This window comes from Molossus molossus, unplaced genomic scaffold (genome assembly GCF_014108415.1).
Source record: "Molossus molossus isolate mMolMol1 unplaced genomic scaffold, mMolMol1.p scaffold_m16_p_21, whole genome shotgun sequence".
NCBI classification, from domain to species: Eukaryota; Metazoa; Chordata; class Mammalia; order Chiroptera; family Molossidae; genus Molossus; species Molossus molossus.
In genome coordinates this window covers 392,383-408,209 of record NW_023425357.1, presented here as the reverse complement: position 1 = coordinate 408,209, position 15,827 = coordinate 392,383, and the positions used below count along the sequence as shown (strand labels likewise).

The 15,827-nt window shown below is 45.1% G+C and overlaps 1 protein-coding gene across 3 annotated transcripts; it reads right to left on the bottom strand.

Annotated features, from left to right (window-relative positions):
* Positions 1 to 5,226: 5,226 nt before the first annotated feature.
* Positions 5,227 to 13,352, bottom strand: LOC118638228 (zinc finger protein 211-like). 3 transcript variants are annotated; one of them, XM_036273888.1, is made up of 4 exons: positions 10,896 to 11,168; positions 10,428 to 10,616; positions 8,655 to 8,781; positions 5,227 to 6,934 (listed from the first exon to the last, which is right to left on the bottom strand). In XM_036273888.1, exons 3-4 carry the CDS (start codon positions 8,686 to 8,688, stop codon positions 5,631 to 5,633), a joined length of 1,338 nt encoding a protein of 445 aa, XP_036129781.1. In that variant the 5' UTR covers positions 8,689 to 8,781; positions 10,428 to 10,616; positions 10,896 to 11,168; the 3' UTR covers positions 5,227 to 5,630. The 3 variants fall into 3 exon arrangements, with proteins under 3 accessions (XP_036129781.1, XP_036129779.1, XP_036129780.1); XM_036273886.1 differs by lacking the exons at positions 10,428 to 10,616; positions 10,896 to 11,168 and adding an exon at positions 13,095 to 13,352; XM_036273887.1 differs by having other exon boundaries at positions 10,428 to 11,168.
* Between the last annotated feature and the right edge of the window lie 2,475 nt (positions 13,353 to 15,827).

Sequence of the window (15,827 nt, the reverse complement as noted above, 5' to 3'; positions counted from 1 at the left end):
TGAGCCAAACCAGCCAGGGCGCATTTGCTCTGTTTAAAATAAAACTGAGGTACATTAAAATGTTGAGGAGTTGTCCAGCCTGTGAGGTTTAGTAGATTGAGAGTTGTCCCATGGACTGAGAGGTCTGGTTGGATTCCTGGTCAGGGCATATGCCAGGTTAAGGGCTTCATCTTCAATCCCCAGTAGGGGGTGTGCAGGAGGCAGTTGATCGTGTTTCTCTCTCACATTGATGTTTATATCTCTCTCTCCCTTCCTCTCTCTCTCAAAAATCAATGGAAACATACTTAAAATTTTTTCTTTGAAGAGTCTATTTGAGCAAACATCAATTCCAATCAGGTGGCACCAAACTGAACTAGGACAAAGTGAAAGGGTTAATAATGCTTTATCAAAATTAAACTCCACTCTGACCAGTTATTCCTGCATGTAAACACCCGAGCAGTTTTCTAAAACACCTGGGACTGACATCCAGAAGAACCATAAAGATAAGTGGTTAAAGTTGGCCTTGGGAAACTTGAAGGGACCATAAAAAAAGGAGATTAATGATGGCCCAGACCTCTGCTGGAGCAGTCTCCTTACCTTTGAGAAAACTTGTATCGGCCCTGACATCAATTACGCAGTGCCAAGAGAATGTGTTGTTGTTGTTGTTTTTAATGTAGTTTTTTTTTTAGTTTCTATAGTTTGGGACTATAAAAACCAGAGAACAAAGAGATTTCAATGCTGGGCTCTTTTAAGGAGTCAGCCTGCCTGCACCCAGGCACATGCAATAAAGCCATTTGGCTCTACATTGGCCTTGCATTGTGGATGTGATTTCCAGCCGGCTCAGACCTTTTAGAAAGGATTTTATACAGCAGGGGGGGAAGCAAAGCAAAAAAATTATTTGATTGGCTCTAGCTTAAGGAGTTGCCTCATTTGGGAGAGTCTAGTTGGTTGGTTATGATTGGCTGTATTTAGGTTTCAATTTCTTACCATTGAGTCATTTAAAGGTCATAAATAGCCCTGGCCAGTTTGGCTAAGCGGTTAGAGCGTTGGCCCACAGACCATTGAGTCATGGGTTTGATTCTGGTCAAGGGCACATACCTTGGTTGCGGTTTGTCCTTGGCCCTGGTCGGCTTGTGTGGGAGACAACTGGTCTATGTGTCTCTATCACACCGATGTTTCTCTTTTTCTCTCTCACTCTTCCTCCTTCCCACTCTATCTAATGATAAATAGAAAAATATCCTCGGGTGAGGAATTTAAAAAATAGAAAAAAAAAAGGGGGGGGTCATAAACAAAAACATGAGAAAATGCTCAAAGTCACAAATCTTAGGGAATGTGATTAAAACCACACTGAGATAGTACTACACATTTACTAAAAGCGCTAACATTAAAGACTGACCATACAAAATAAAAATAAAGACATCCCCAGGCCGGATGACTCAGTTGGAGAGTTGTCCCATATACCAAATGATTGCGGGTTCAATTCCCTACCTAGGTGGAGAGCTTGATCCCAGGTAAAGGCGCTTATAGGAGATAATGAATCGATATTTCTCTCTCTAAAATCAATATACATATCCTCAGGTGAGGATTAAAAGATAAAATAATAAAGACTGACCATATGAAGTACTAGCAGGTATGTGGAGGAACAGGGACTCATATACTGCTAGTGGGAATGTAAACAGGAATGATCATTTTAGATCAGAGATTGCCAATTTCTTTAAAATTTTAACACTTACCTACCCTGAGTGTTAGGCATTGCATTTTGAGTTGTACCAGAAGTGAGAGAAAACATCTCTCCGCAAAAAGAAGTGTAGTGAAAATGTTCAAAGCAGCATTTTTTGCAATAACCCAAAACTAGACATAACCCAAATGCTCCAAAACAGATGGATAAAAACAGTGGAACATATCCAGAGAACAAAATAGTACTTGGTAATAAAAAGAATGAACTGCTCATATAAGCACCACTGATAAATTTCAAAACCAGATGGTGCATACAGATCTTGGGATAAAAATGAGTAAACACTTTATGACTACAATCATAAAATTCTAGAAAATGCAAACTAATTTACTGTAAAGAAAGTAAATCAGTGATTACTGGGAGGACCAGGAAGGGCATGAAAAGAGATTATAAAAGGACAGGAGGCAAATATACAAGCGATAGACACATTCATTATGATGTCTATAACGTGTTCAAAGGTTTATATGTGGGGGAAAACTTATCAAATTGTAAATTTAAAATATTTACTGTCAATTGTACCTTAATAATCATTTAAAAACTGTTCAAAATTGCCCTGGCTGGTTTGGCTCAGCTGTTAGAGCGTGGGCCTGTGGACTGGAGAGTTCTGGGTTTGGTTCTCACTAAGGGCACATACCTTGGATGCAGTTTGTCCCTGGCCCCGGTTGGGATCGTGTGGGTGGCAGCCACTCAATGTCTCTCACATCTATGTTTCTCTCTGTCTCTTCCACCCTCTCTCTCCTGCTCTATCTGAAGATAAATGCAAAAAATAAAATAAAAACTGTTCAAAACTAAGCTATGATAACTCCGTATTGATTCAAGCACTTCTGTTCTAGCAAGGTCAGTCTGGCTTCAGTGGCAGACCAAGAGCAATGAAGGCTATTTCCACTTGTGTCAACAGGAACACTGGCTAGGCTGGGTCACAAAAAGTCACATCCTTGGACTATGAAATCTTCCTTCTCTTTATCCCTGCTTTCCTGCCTGCACAGCAATGGCCTTGATGAGATGGACAGCCCAGGAAGGGAATGGGACTCCAAAAAATCTTTAGGTTGTTTCATCTTACAATGATCTGTTACACAAGAACAAGATACACTGGTGTGAAGGTTGGAGAATTCCTGTGCACACTAGTCCTGCACAGTTCCTGGAATATATGTGAAGCATTTTTTTGAAGCAAACACATCCCATCTACATGGCTGAGTCTCCTCTACTTCCTATTTATCCAGTCTTTGGGATTACCCTTTATGGTTCCCATGCCCCAGTAGTGTTACAAGTGAATTCTGTACATCAGGGCACATAGCTTTGTTGAAGGATTTGGGGAAGAGACTCCACTTACATTACCTGGCATTATATAAACTGTGAACAAGCAAAACATCCATGGTATTTCCAGAAGCACTGGAGGTGTCACAATTGCTCCTTTTTCAGGATGACCTCTGAGACCACAAAAAATCTTGGCATTGAGACCACAAAGTCCAGATATGTCTCCTTGTAGGTTATATTAGTCAGCAAGAACTGCCATAACCAAGTACTACCAACTGGGTGGCTTAGACAACAGAAATTTATTTTACATTGTATATGTACTCTAGAAATCTGAGAGTCAGCAGGGTTGGTTTCCTAAGTCGTCTCTCTTTTTTTTCGTGGTACGTGCCCCTAGCAGGAACCGAAACTGGGACTCTCTGGCCCGCAGGCCAAGGCTCAACCGCTGAGCCAAATGGGCCAGGGCATAAGTCGTCTCTCTTTGGCTTGCAGATGGTGGTCTTCTGTGTGTATGTGTCCTCATCTCTTCTGTTAAGGAAACCTTTCATATTTCACAAGTGTCTACCCTAATGATATCATTTTAACTTAGTATTTTTAAAAAAGTTATATCCACCCTGGCCAGTTTGGCTCAGCAGTTAGAGCATCAACCTGCGGTGCAGAGACCGGGGTTCGGTTCCCGCTAAGGGCATGTACCTCGGTTAGAGTTTGTCCCCGGCCCTGGTTGGGTTGTGCGGGTGGCAACCACTCAATGTGTCCCTTACATGTCGATGTTTCGCTCTTTCTCTCTCCCTCCCACTCTATCTGAACAAAAAAATGAAAAAATGTCCTCGGGTGAGTATAATAAAATAAGAAAAATAAAAAGTTATATCCAAATATAGTCGTATTTTTAGGTGCTGGGGGTTAGGATTTCAACATAGGAATTTTGGAGTACACAACTCAGCCTACAACAAAGGCATTGGGACATTATGCAAGTTAAGACAGAGAAGTGGAGCCCTGGCCGGTTTGGCTTAGCGGTTAGAGCATCAGCCTGCGGCCCAGAGAGACCCGGGTTCGGTTCCCGCTAAGGGCACATACCTCAGTTGCAGTTTGTCCCTGGCCCTGGTTGGGTCGTGTGGGTAGCGACCATTCGATGTGTCCCTTTCACGTTGATGTTTCTCTCTCGCGCTCCCTCCCTCCCACTATCTGAACAAAAAAAAAGTGGAGAGCCTTTATTCATTTGCAATTATATTGTCTTTTCTAAAACAGGAAGCTTGGGATCCAATGAAATCTGTTCACCCCTTCATGCTGGCAGGGCACAATTCTCCTTTGAAACCACCCTTTAGAGTGAATAGAACACCCAAGTTTAAAGGTAATAAAACTAAAAGGTCTTTATTATTGCATAAACCAAAGAAAAATGTGGTAAACAATTCCTGATCAGAGACTTCAAAGCTGCAAAGATTTATCACAAGCCTCATGTGAAACCAACAATGTTCCTAACAGATGTAGTCTTTATTTGCAAGTTACCACCCAGAACTCAGATCAGGTACTCTTCAGTCAACACTGGGTCGCATCCATGCCCTAAATTAGAAGGGAATGAGTATTCCTATGGGTTCCGCTTATCCATCACTTCCATAAACAATGACAGAACACAGAGGTCAGCTTCCCTAAGCATGTAGGGTGGTGACTGATGTACACCGTCAGGACCTGCCAGGTGGCAGACGTGAAATTATTTGTAACAGAAACTAGCAATGACTTAAATCTAGCCAGGAATCCGGGGAGGTTGGAAAGCACAATGCAGCTTCGAAACATTTTCCAAGCAGCTGGAACATATGGGAAATCACCCCACTATGGACATTCAGACATACAAATTTCAATTCAGGTAAACAGCTGACTCACAAAGGTTCTCCTCCAGTGTAATTGTACGAAGCAAAGAAATACCACATTCTCTGCTACTTTAAAGCTTTTAGGCAGTGTGAACTCTAAAGTGGGGAATGAAGACAGACGACTGGCTAAAGGAATTCTGACATTCACTGCACTCAAAGGCCTTGCTCCAGTGTGAATTTTCTGATATTTATGAGACTGCATCTTTGGTTGAAGCTGAGTTGGGGAACTTTTTTTTTCTGCCAAGGGCCATTTGGAAATGTATAATATCATTTGCAGGTCATACAAAATTAACAACTAAAATAATTAGCCTGCTATATTTGGTCAAACATTTAACTAACTCACCCCTGTGAGATGGCTGGAACTGCTTCTCTTTGGTGAGGCATGTGTTGTTAGCTGGTATTGATTTTGAGGGTCTTATATTCAAGGCTGGATGTTCCCCACCCCTGGGTTAAATATTACCCATATTCTGCACATTTCTCTTAGCTTGGGCTGTTATAAAATACTATGTTAAACCAGGAGGCTTATAAACAACAGAACTGTATTTCTCACACTTCTGAAGGCTGGACGTCTGACGTCATGGTCCTCATATGGCCAGGTCCACTGTCCAGTGAGGAACCAAGCTTTCCTGACTCTTATAAGGACACTAATGCCATTCATGCGGGCTCTACCCTCATGACCAACTTTTGTCCTAATTACCTCCCAAAGGCCTCACCCCTTAATACTATCATATTAGGGCACAGGGTTTCAACATATTGAGGAGAGGGGAATAAACATTTAGTTTTTAATATCACTCATAAAGCCATTATCTAGTGTGCACTTTCTGGTGTTGAATGAGACTAGAGCTTTGGCTAAAAGATTTCCCACATTCACAGCACTCATAAGGCCTTTCTCCAGTGTGAACTCTCCAATGTTTATTGAGGTTGGACTTGTTACTAAATAATTTTCCACATTCACCACATTCATAAGGCCTGACTCCAGTGTGAACTCTCTGGTGTTGAATGAGGCTAGAATTTTGGTAAAAGGATTTCCCACATTCCCCACACTCATAAGGCCTTTCTCCCCTGTGAACTATCTGATGTTTAATGAGGCTAGAGCTATGGCTAAAGGATTTCCCACAATCACAGCATTCATATGGCCTTTCTCCAGTGTGAATTCTCCCATGGTTATTGAGGTGGGATCTTTGGCTAAATGATTTCCCACATTCACTGCACTCATAAGGCCTTTCTCCAGTATGAACTCTTTGGTGTTCTAAGAGAATGGACCGGTAGATAAAGAATTTCCCACATTCCTTGCATTCATAAGGCCTTTCTGCAGTGTGAACTCTCTGGTGTTTCATGAGGTTAGAGCTATGAGTAAAGGTTTTCCCACATTCCCAACATAAAAAAGGCCTTTCTCCAGTGTGAACTCTCAGATGGTTACTGAGGGTACAGCTTTTGCTAAAGGATTTCCCACATTCCCTGCACTCATAGGGCCTTTCTTCCATGTGAATTCTCTGATGTCTAATGAGGCTGTAGCTTTGGCTAAAGGATTTCCCACATTCATTACATATGTAACATCTTTCTCTGTTGAGGACTCTTTGCTGATGAACAACTGTGTGTTTGTACCTCAAAGTTTTTGTGCGTTCTTGAGGGTTGTGACGAGTTTTTTGCCTGGGAAAGGCTGCCAGACAACTGGTTCCAGTGTTAGAATTTTCTTCAGTGTTAGTGCTTTGCACCTGGAGAAATCCTGCAGTGGCCAGGACGTCCTTCCCAACATTCCAGCAGTTAAAGGGCTTCCCAAACACATGAAGTTTGCAGTCATTCCCAGTGGAGGCTTTGTTCACATTGGCTGTAATGGGTTTCTCTCCAATGTTCTGTATCTGGTGCTGAGGGAGGTTTGCACTGAAATATAATTGTTTCCCACATGGTCCAAGCCTGCACAGCTTCTGTCCATGATGCGTTCCCTGGTGCTCAACCGAGTGTGAAATATCTTTCAGTACTGGGATACACCTCTCACATGGGTTGACTCTCTGCGAAGACAGATTTACCTTGGGAATCCTGACCTGTGACACTCTTTCTATAGAAACAGTCTGCTCAGATGCCTCATCCTCTGGCCCACACCAACAACCTAAAATAAAAGAAATACTGGTAAAGTGCATGTTGACTGTGGGGCACCCTGTACACAAGTGCGTGTCTTACACAATCAGGACAGCCCACAGAATGTGTACTGAAGCATGGAGTTGGGTTCAGGTTGAGGATTACTTAGCAGTGTTGGGCTATAGGATCACAGAAGGTGGGAAGCCTCATGAAGTGAAGGACACAGCCAAGGACACAGCACAAGGAGGAGAGACAGGATCTACAAATCATTTCTCTGTAAACAAATTTTAGTAAGACCTATCTGCTGCTGGGTACTACCTCTGTGCTGAGTAGAAAGTACGAGGCTATAAAGAGCACAAATGGCCAGGCCAGTGTGGCTCAGTGGTTGAGCATCGACCCATATCCCAGGAAGTTAGTGGTTTGATTCCCAGTTAGGAAACATGCCTAGGTTGTGGGCTCGACCCCAGCAGGGGGCATGCAGGAGGCAGGCAATAGATGTTTCGCTGCCATTGATGTTTCTCTCTCTCTCTTCCTCTCCCTATCTCTTTCTCCAAAATCAATAAAAACATTTTTTTTTTTAAGCACAAAATGAGGCAGGAAGTATTACAAGGTGAAGGCAGTGGCTAGTACTCGTTTATTTGAAAACATTCAGCAGGATATTGTCTGCACCCAATACCTGAGTGCTATGCAGAAGGGCATGCCAGGGGTAGAGAATGCACAACTACACCAGAGCAGCTGGCATTCAGTGACTGCCTAAGAACATGTGTGCACATTGTGACATAATATGCAGAGGCCAATGCTGGATAGCACTGCCGATGGAGCAGCAAGAACAAAGCATGAGATGTGGAGTCCAGAGAAGTGAGGGTTAGCCCACAGGCTGGTGTAAGAAGAGAATTGACATGTGGAAGAATGTTAGTTGGATGGAAATGCTGAAATGAAATGTAGCTGTTGGCTTTGGAACCAAAAAGGATTCAAACAGAATATAGGTTTCTGGTATGGTTTCTCTGAACCACAGGCCGATGCTCTAACCGCTGAGCCAAACTGGCCAGGACTCTGGTATGGTTTCAACACAACACAACCCTGACATCAAGCACTCCCCCAGGGTGCCACTTGTCAGGACCAGGCTCCCTCTGAGTCCATCTTACTATGGATAGACTCATACCCATCCTGAGAATCAGCAAGGGCTCTTCACCCCATTCCCAAGATGAACAACTACACAGCATCTACATGATGCAAGTACTCAGGGAAGTAAAAGAGATGAGCAGCCATGAAGGACTGAGCACTATAGCCACAGGAAAGAAAACTAAATACTACAAAGACAACTTCTGAGGAGAGTCTTATAAGAACAGCCCATTGTCCATATAAGCAGTGACAATGTAACTGATGACAATTCCCAGCATAAGCAGGCATCAAAAATTGTTAGCCAGAAAGAAGTTAATCCTTGGGTGCAACTGAATTGGATCTGGATGAATTTGCCTGGCTAAGGCGATGGCATGCAAGGTGGGTTCCATAACTGACTGCAGGACGACTGACCCTGGGACCTTCCATGGCAGACAGATGAAGCAGGTGTTGGGCATGTTCAAGAACAGGGCAGTGCACACATCTCAGCCAAACCAACTACAACACCTACCAGGGAAACTGTATAAGAAAGCAGTGCTCATGGTCCTATATGAGAAGGACAGACTTCTTTCTGGGGAAAAGGAAAGGACAGAGACTAGCTCAGAGCACAGAGGTGGGTGTGAGGATCTTACCCGGGGAGGTTATAAGTGCCAAGTTCTCCAGCATCACATCCTGGTACAAGCGTCTCTGAGCCTCATCAAGGAGATCCCATTCCTCCCAGGAGAAGTACACGGCCACGTCATCAAAGGTCACACTGTCCTATCATAATGGGGACAGATGAAACCAAAAACAGCCCCTTCCTAAGGACCTATAATCCCTTCCCCTTTATATTTGGCCCATTCCCATTCTCCTCCCAAGCTCCCGAACTCAGTGGAAAAAGCACGTCCTGGTGCCAATTACACTGTTATCTTCTCATGAACTCACTGGTCTTGAGGGCCAGCCATCAGCAACATAAGGAAGGTGAACAAACAGATATCTAGACTGTGGGCCTGGAATAGAGGATTCCACCAGCTCCCACCAGGCAATTCCTCTGGGATGACCAAAGTCATGTGAATGTCAATACAAGGGCCCTGGAGCCATCAGACACACTCCCGCTCCAAGTGCAGACAATTCTTTAGCCTGCACACCTGCCACATCTCTGGACAGCACGGCCACATGCCCACGGCCTTCATCATCTCACTGCCCCACACCATAGGCTTTTCCCTGGCCTCCTCACATGCTATTGTAACTTAATGACCTCCTTCTCTCTTCCACACTGCTGACAGTGAGATCCTTCCTTAGGTTTATGGAGAAAACCATATGACACCTAACACTGGTGAGTTGAGATTGACAGCGGTTTAATCACATAAATTCACAGCCTGGGAGGGGAAAACACCACACAAGACTACATGGGGTTGTACTATGGAAAAGAATAAACAACCAGGGGCTGTAGGATGGAAACATAGTATCAGGATGGTGAGGTGCCCTTGGGTTCCAGCATGATTCGACTGGTTGGTGTGAATAACTCCAAGGGCTGGTAGAGTACTGAAACTTAACACAAAGAGATAAGGATGAACTGGGCCTGGAATATAAAAAGAACTGCTTAGCTAATAGAACTTATCCACAGGAGCAAAATGAAGAAGAAAACTTGCATTCATGGCATTTGAGGCCCTCCAGGTTTCACCAGATGTCAAGGCAGCACATAACATCAGAACTTAATGTCAGACTTTACACTACAACTTAGTAGATAACACAGAGTATGCTGGACAAACCCACTATTACCACAGACTTCCCATTGTTCCCACAAGTGGTGGCAGCTCCAAATACTTCCACAAAGGCCTCCCTGTCTGGCTTGGTTCCTTGCCTCGGACTTAGCCACACTGAATCATGTGTGGATCTCAGACTCACACAAAAATGACTCTCTTCCACTATGTGCTGTACTTGCTGTCCCTCAGTAGTAAAAAATTCCTCTGCTCATCTTACCCAATTCAAAGCCCACTTCATGCCTAGTGCCTCTAATAGATGATCCTATGTGTCCTGATCTGATCCTCCAGGAAAAACAAAACACTCCAGGCCCCATCAAAATTGCAGCCAAATTCTGGTGGGTACAGAGCATGGAGAATAAGTACCAGTTCTGGCCCAAGAGTCATCTTGTTTCAATGACTTCCACGCCTCTGCGTCTATCTCATGTCCATTCTCCCCTTGGAAGGCCCAGGTCACCTGCCAGACTACAATATCCTCAGCATGTCCTCCCTTCATGGCCACTTAACTGCCTCGCCTGACTTTGAGAAGCCCAAAACCATCACTCAGGTACTCAAGCAAGAGACCTAGTTCACAGACTTCACGCTCCTCAACCTGTCCCCCCGATAGCTTTAACACCATAACCTGAAGATTAACCCTCCTAGGTATGAACACAGCTCACTCACCTGGGTTCATCCTCTCCAGATTTCCAGACCTGTGTGTCCAGCTGCCCAATCCATGCTTCCACTCAGTGGTCTTAGAAACACCTTAACCTCTTAACATGGACAAAGCAAAGATCTTGATATCCTCAGTGAATTCCTCTCTTATTGTAATCTCCCCAAACTTGGATGATGGAGCATCCATTCCTACATGTGCTAAAAACAGGGGTCATTCCTGAGTCCTGTGTTTCACAGCAACTCTCCCTCTACATTAGAAAATCTAGTTGCCCATTTTTCAAACATGCATCCACAGTCCAAATACTTTTCCTAAGCTACCATTCTGGTACATTAATCCCCACCTGGAGTTAGTAGTAGCCTGCAGCCTGACTTGACTTTCTCCTTCCTCACCCCCAGTCTACAGCCACTGTACAGCCAACCGGAGGCTGGTAAGACGTCTGAAGACACCACCCACCTCTGACCCAAACCTCCAATTACCTCCAGAATAGGCGCCCAACTTCTCAGGCAGCCATTCCAGCCCGGACTCCTGCACCCTGCTGCTTCTTCCCACATGAAAAAAAGGAGACCCGTGGCTTCCTGATCACTCCCAGCTGAGTTAGACCTTTGAGCATCTGCACATCCTGGCATCAGTTCCCAAAATAACCCTCCGTACTTTACACAATGGTTGCCAACAACAGGCATATCCCCATATAAAGCCTGACAAAAACTTACAATTCCAGGCAGGTTTGGGGTTTCTCCAAGATCTCTGGACCACAGGTCATGGGGAATGACACTTAAGACTCCAGGTAGAGACCTGGCCAGTTTGGCTCAGTGGTTGGAGTGTCGGCCCATAGACCGGAGAATCCCGGGTTCGGTTCTGCTAAGGGCACGTACCTTGGTTGCAGTTTGTCCCCAGCTCCGGTTGGGGTCGTGTGGGTGGCAACCACTCCATGTGTCTCTCTCACGTGGATGTTTCTCTCTCTCTCCCCATCCCGCTCTATCTGAAGATGAATGCAAAAAAAAAAATGTCCTTCGGTGAGGATTTAAAAAAAAAAGACTCCAGGTAGATATAAAAATGTTGAATCACTATGTTGTACACACCTGAAACTAATAACATCTTGTATGTAAACTATAATTTAAAATATATATTTTTTAAAAGACTCTGCCCTGGCTGGGTGGCTCAGTTGGTTGGAACATTGTTCCAAGCACCAAAAAGTGGTGGGCTCGATTCCCAGTCAGATCACATACCTAGGTTGTGAGTTCCATGCATGGTCAGGATGTGTATGGGAGGCAAACAACTGATGTTTCTCTCCCACCTCCACCCCTCTCCACTCTATCTGAAGATAAATGAAAAAAATCCATGGGTGAAGATTGAAAAAAAAAAAAAAACCGGCTGGTGTGGGTCAATGCTTGAGCGCCCACCCACGCACCAAGAGGTCGTCTGTCGGTTCCGGTCAGGGCAAGTACCCAGGTTGTGGACCAAATTCCCAGTGGGGGACATGCAGGAGGCAACCAATCCATGTTCCCTCTCATCCATGTTTCTGTACTGGCCTGATCCTATCACTTTGTCCTGATTAAATAAACAAAAGGCCAACTATGAAGCTTTCAGAAGCAACCTGAGGAAGTACCAGCTGGCCTGGTACTCCTCTAAATGAATTTGTCCTCTAAGCGAATTTCTTAGTTTTTAGAACTTAGATAATAGAATGAATAGCAGGATAGATGTGTGCTGACCCAGTTCACCCAGTTCCCTTCCGCCTCAGCTCCCTCCCACCTCTGTTCCTTCCTGCTTATCGCTAACTGCCTCTGCTTCTGTACTTGCTTGCTCTTCCCCAAGGCCGATAAGAAATGCCAGCTGCAGTAGTTTGTAACAAACCCCGGATACAATTAAAAATCAGCTGAAAGTTGGGGCTGATCTCCAATAACTGGGAGCTGATCTCCGATAAGGGGATCAGTCGCAGGCTGGCTTTGCTCTCTATTTTGCTTTAATTTGGCTCTGGTGGTCTCTCGGTTCTCTCGCACCACAACAGTTTCCATCTCTCTCTCTCCCTTCCTCTCTCTAAAGTCAATAAAGAAAAAAAAAGGACTCTAAGGAAAAAAACAATCCATAGAAAAATGTGGGTGGAGGTCGGGGCCATTGTGGGTCTGGGCCACCCTCCACTCCCCTGTGGCTTCATAAGCACTTCCGCAGGAATGTAACCACCAGGAAGAGGGAGGCCGCAGAGAAATCGGTCCAGGGTGAGATTCCAAGGGCTCACACCTCCTGGTCCCCCTTCCTGGCCCTGAAGATCGGTGACCTCGCGCTGGTGTCGAACCTCACTGTCCGCATCACCCTCTCGGGTCTGTCCTTCCCTGGAACTGCCTTTGAGAAACTTAAAACACAAACGGAGATGGTGTCTCTCCGCGTTCAAAACTCCCCCTGGCTTCTGGGGACCTCACAGTGAGGGTCAAGTTCAGTCTCCTATTCCAGGGGTCACTCCGCCTCCCTCTCTCTGGCTCCCCGCTGACAGGACCTCTGGTTCACGAGTCAGTGGCCCCCGCGCGAGTTTACTCGGCGACCCCTCGGCCTGTCATCCCTCCCACCCCGTATCCGTGTGTCACCCACGAGCGCTCACGGTCCGCACGCCGAGCCTGGGCTGCAGGACGTGACGGGCGCCTGCGGGGATCGGGGCGGGGAGGCCGGGGGACTGGCTCTCTCACCTCAGCCGGGCGCCTCAGCGCGGCCGCCGCCATCGGACTCTGCGGGCAGAGCGGAGGGAGCGGCGGACGAGGAGGGGCCCGCGCACGGCGGTCCTTGTCCGGCCCCGGCGGACTCACCGAACCTCAGACCCGCGTCTGTGCGGCGGCACCGGGGCTCTCGCGTAATTAGGGTCCTGTCACCTCAAGCTGGACCCAGTAGTCAGAAGCCAGCACAGAGTCAGAGCAGCAAGAAGGGCCACCATGCTTAGCAAGCCGGGGTCCTGCCCCGACGCTATATGGACGCCCGGAAACGCCTCATCTGGCCCCTCATTGGCTGCCCACGGGCTTCTCTGCGCAGACGCTTCTGGGTAATGTAGTTCCCAGCGGGCTGGAGGCTGGAGGCTGGAGGAGGGAGGCTGAGGTGTTCTCCGCCCTGAATAAACTTTACCAACTATCCCGCTAAGGAATAGTTTCCCTGAATACTTGCCTTCCCATAAGTTGCTGCCCTTAGAAATTCAAGGTCCTCATGAGGATGTAAAGTACATCATGGGAAATACAGTTAATAATATTGTACTAACTGTGTATGGTATCTGGTGGGTGGGTACTAGACTTATCAGAATGGTCACTTCATAAATTATATGTCTAATCACTATACCGCACATCTGAAACTAATATAAAACAGTATTGACTGTAGTCCGGCCAGTGTGGCTCAGTGGTGGAGCCATGCTCCAAGAGGTCGCCTGTTGGATTCCCAGTCAGGGCACATGCCCAGGTTGTGGGCCCGATTCCCAGTGGGGGACATACAGGAGGTGGCCAATCGGTGTTCTCTCTCACTGATGTTTCTATCTCTCTCTCTCTCTTACTTCCTCTCTCTCTAAAAAATCAAGAGGGTAAAAAAAGTTAAAAAATAATAATATTGCCCTGGCCGGTTTGGCTCAACGGTTAGAGCGTCAGCCTGCGATCCAGAGAGACCCAGATTCGGTTCCCGCTAAGGGCATGTACCTCGGTTGCAGTTTGTCCTCAACCCTGGTTGGGTTGTGCAGGTGGTAACCACTCCAGGTGTCTCTTTCACGTCGATGTTTCTTTCTCTCTCTCCCTCCTACTCTATCTGAAGAAAAAACAAAAAAATTCCTCGGGTGAGGATAAATAATAATATTGACTGTCAACTGTTATTGAAAAAAATAAATAAAAGAAACTCAAGGTACTATTCCTCTGTCTTGTTATTTCTTTTAAAATGTATTGTTATTAATTGAAATTTTTCTGAGAGTGCTAAGCCATCTGTTTGAGTGACTGGGCGCTGACCTCGCTCACATTTATGTGACATGTACATGTTAATAAAGTAATAAAGTTCTGTTTTTATCACTTTTATTCTTATTGTTTGTTGAATATGCCAAGTCATTTTGTCATCAGAATTTGGCACATCCTAGATGTGGGTTACTGAGTCTCTGATATTGTTTAACTGATCACCCTTCCTCATAATTCTGAACACTAGATCGATGAGATGGGTGAGGTTTGTTCCTAGCAGATGTTGTGTGATGGTGACTATGAGTAAATCTCAGAACCCAGAAACCGTCTCCTGAAAGGTAGTAGTGACAAAATAGTTAAATTTTTTTCAATTATAGTTGACATTCAATATTACTTTATATTAGTTTAAGGTAAATAACATATTGACTAGACATTTATATAATATACAAAGTGATCCCCCTGATATTCCTACTACCCACCTGGCACCATACAGTTATTACAATACTGACTATTTTCCCTGTATTTTACATCCTCGTGTGTTTTGTAACTAGTCATCTGTACTTCTTAATCCCTTTACCTTTTTCACCCATCCCCTCTCCCATCTGGTAACTATCAGTTTGTTTATGTGGATGCATTTGGCATGGACTCCTCTGATGAAAATGTTCTCTTCCTGGTGCAGGGAAGGCACCTCTCTCGGGAAATTTTATGACCTGCTTTTTTAAAAAAAGTAGGAATTTTAAAAAACTTTTTTCTTTATTGATTTTAGAGAGGGAGGAGGATAGAAACAACAATGAGACAGAACATCAAATGGCCACCTCCTGCATGACCCACACTGGGATTTGGCCCAAAACCTGGGTATGTGTCTTGACTGGGAATCGAACTGGCAACCTTTTGGTGCATGGGTGATGATTAACCACTGACCACCAACAGCCAGGCTTATGACCTGTTTTTAATTAGAAAAGGGGGCGCAGTGAGACTTACATGCATCTTCTGTTTCTCAGGTGCCTTTAGCTCAAAATAATATGCAAAAGCTGCATATTTTGGGCTCATGATTGCTGTACCAGAGGCCCCCAGTCCCTCCTCCATGGGCACACAGTCTTTCAGGAGAACTCACTTCCCTCCTGAGGACTGTTCCCATGGATGGCAGCACTGACACCCAGGTGCCCACAATAGGATCACTGGTGTCATCCCAAACACATCACTGGCCCTCACCACCACATACAAAGACTTATCCTCAACATGCTGTTGGTTTTCCTCCTAACATTTATCCAGTGTGTTCTCTTCAATCATTGCCCCAGTACTTAGTTGTCACTGAGAAAGCACTTACCATCATGCACATTGCGAGATACTGAGGATGGTCAGTTCCTGTCCTCAGCAGTTCCTGTCCCCATGGCTTTTTTTTTTTTTTTTAATTGATTTTTAGAGAGAGAAAGGGAAAGACATCAATTTGTTATTCTACTTATGTATGCATTTATTGGTTGCTTCTTCTATATCCCCATTATGGATGGA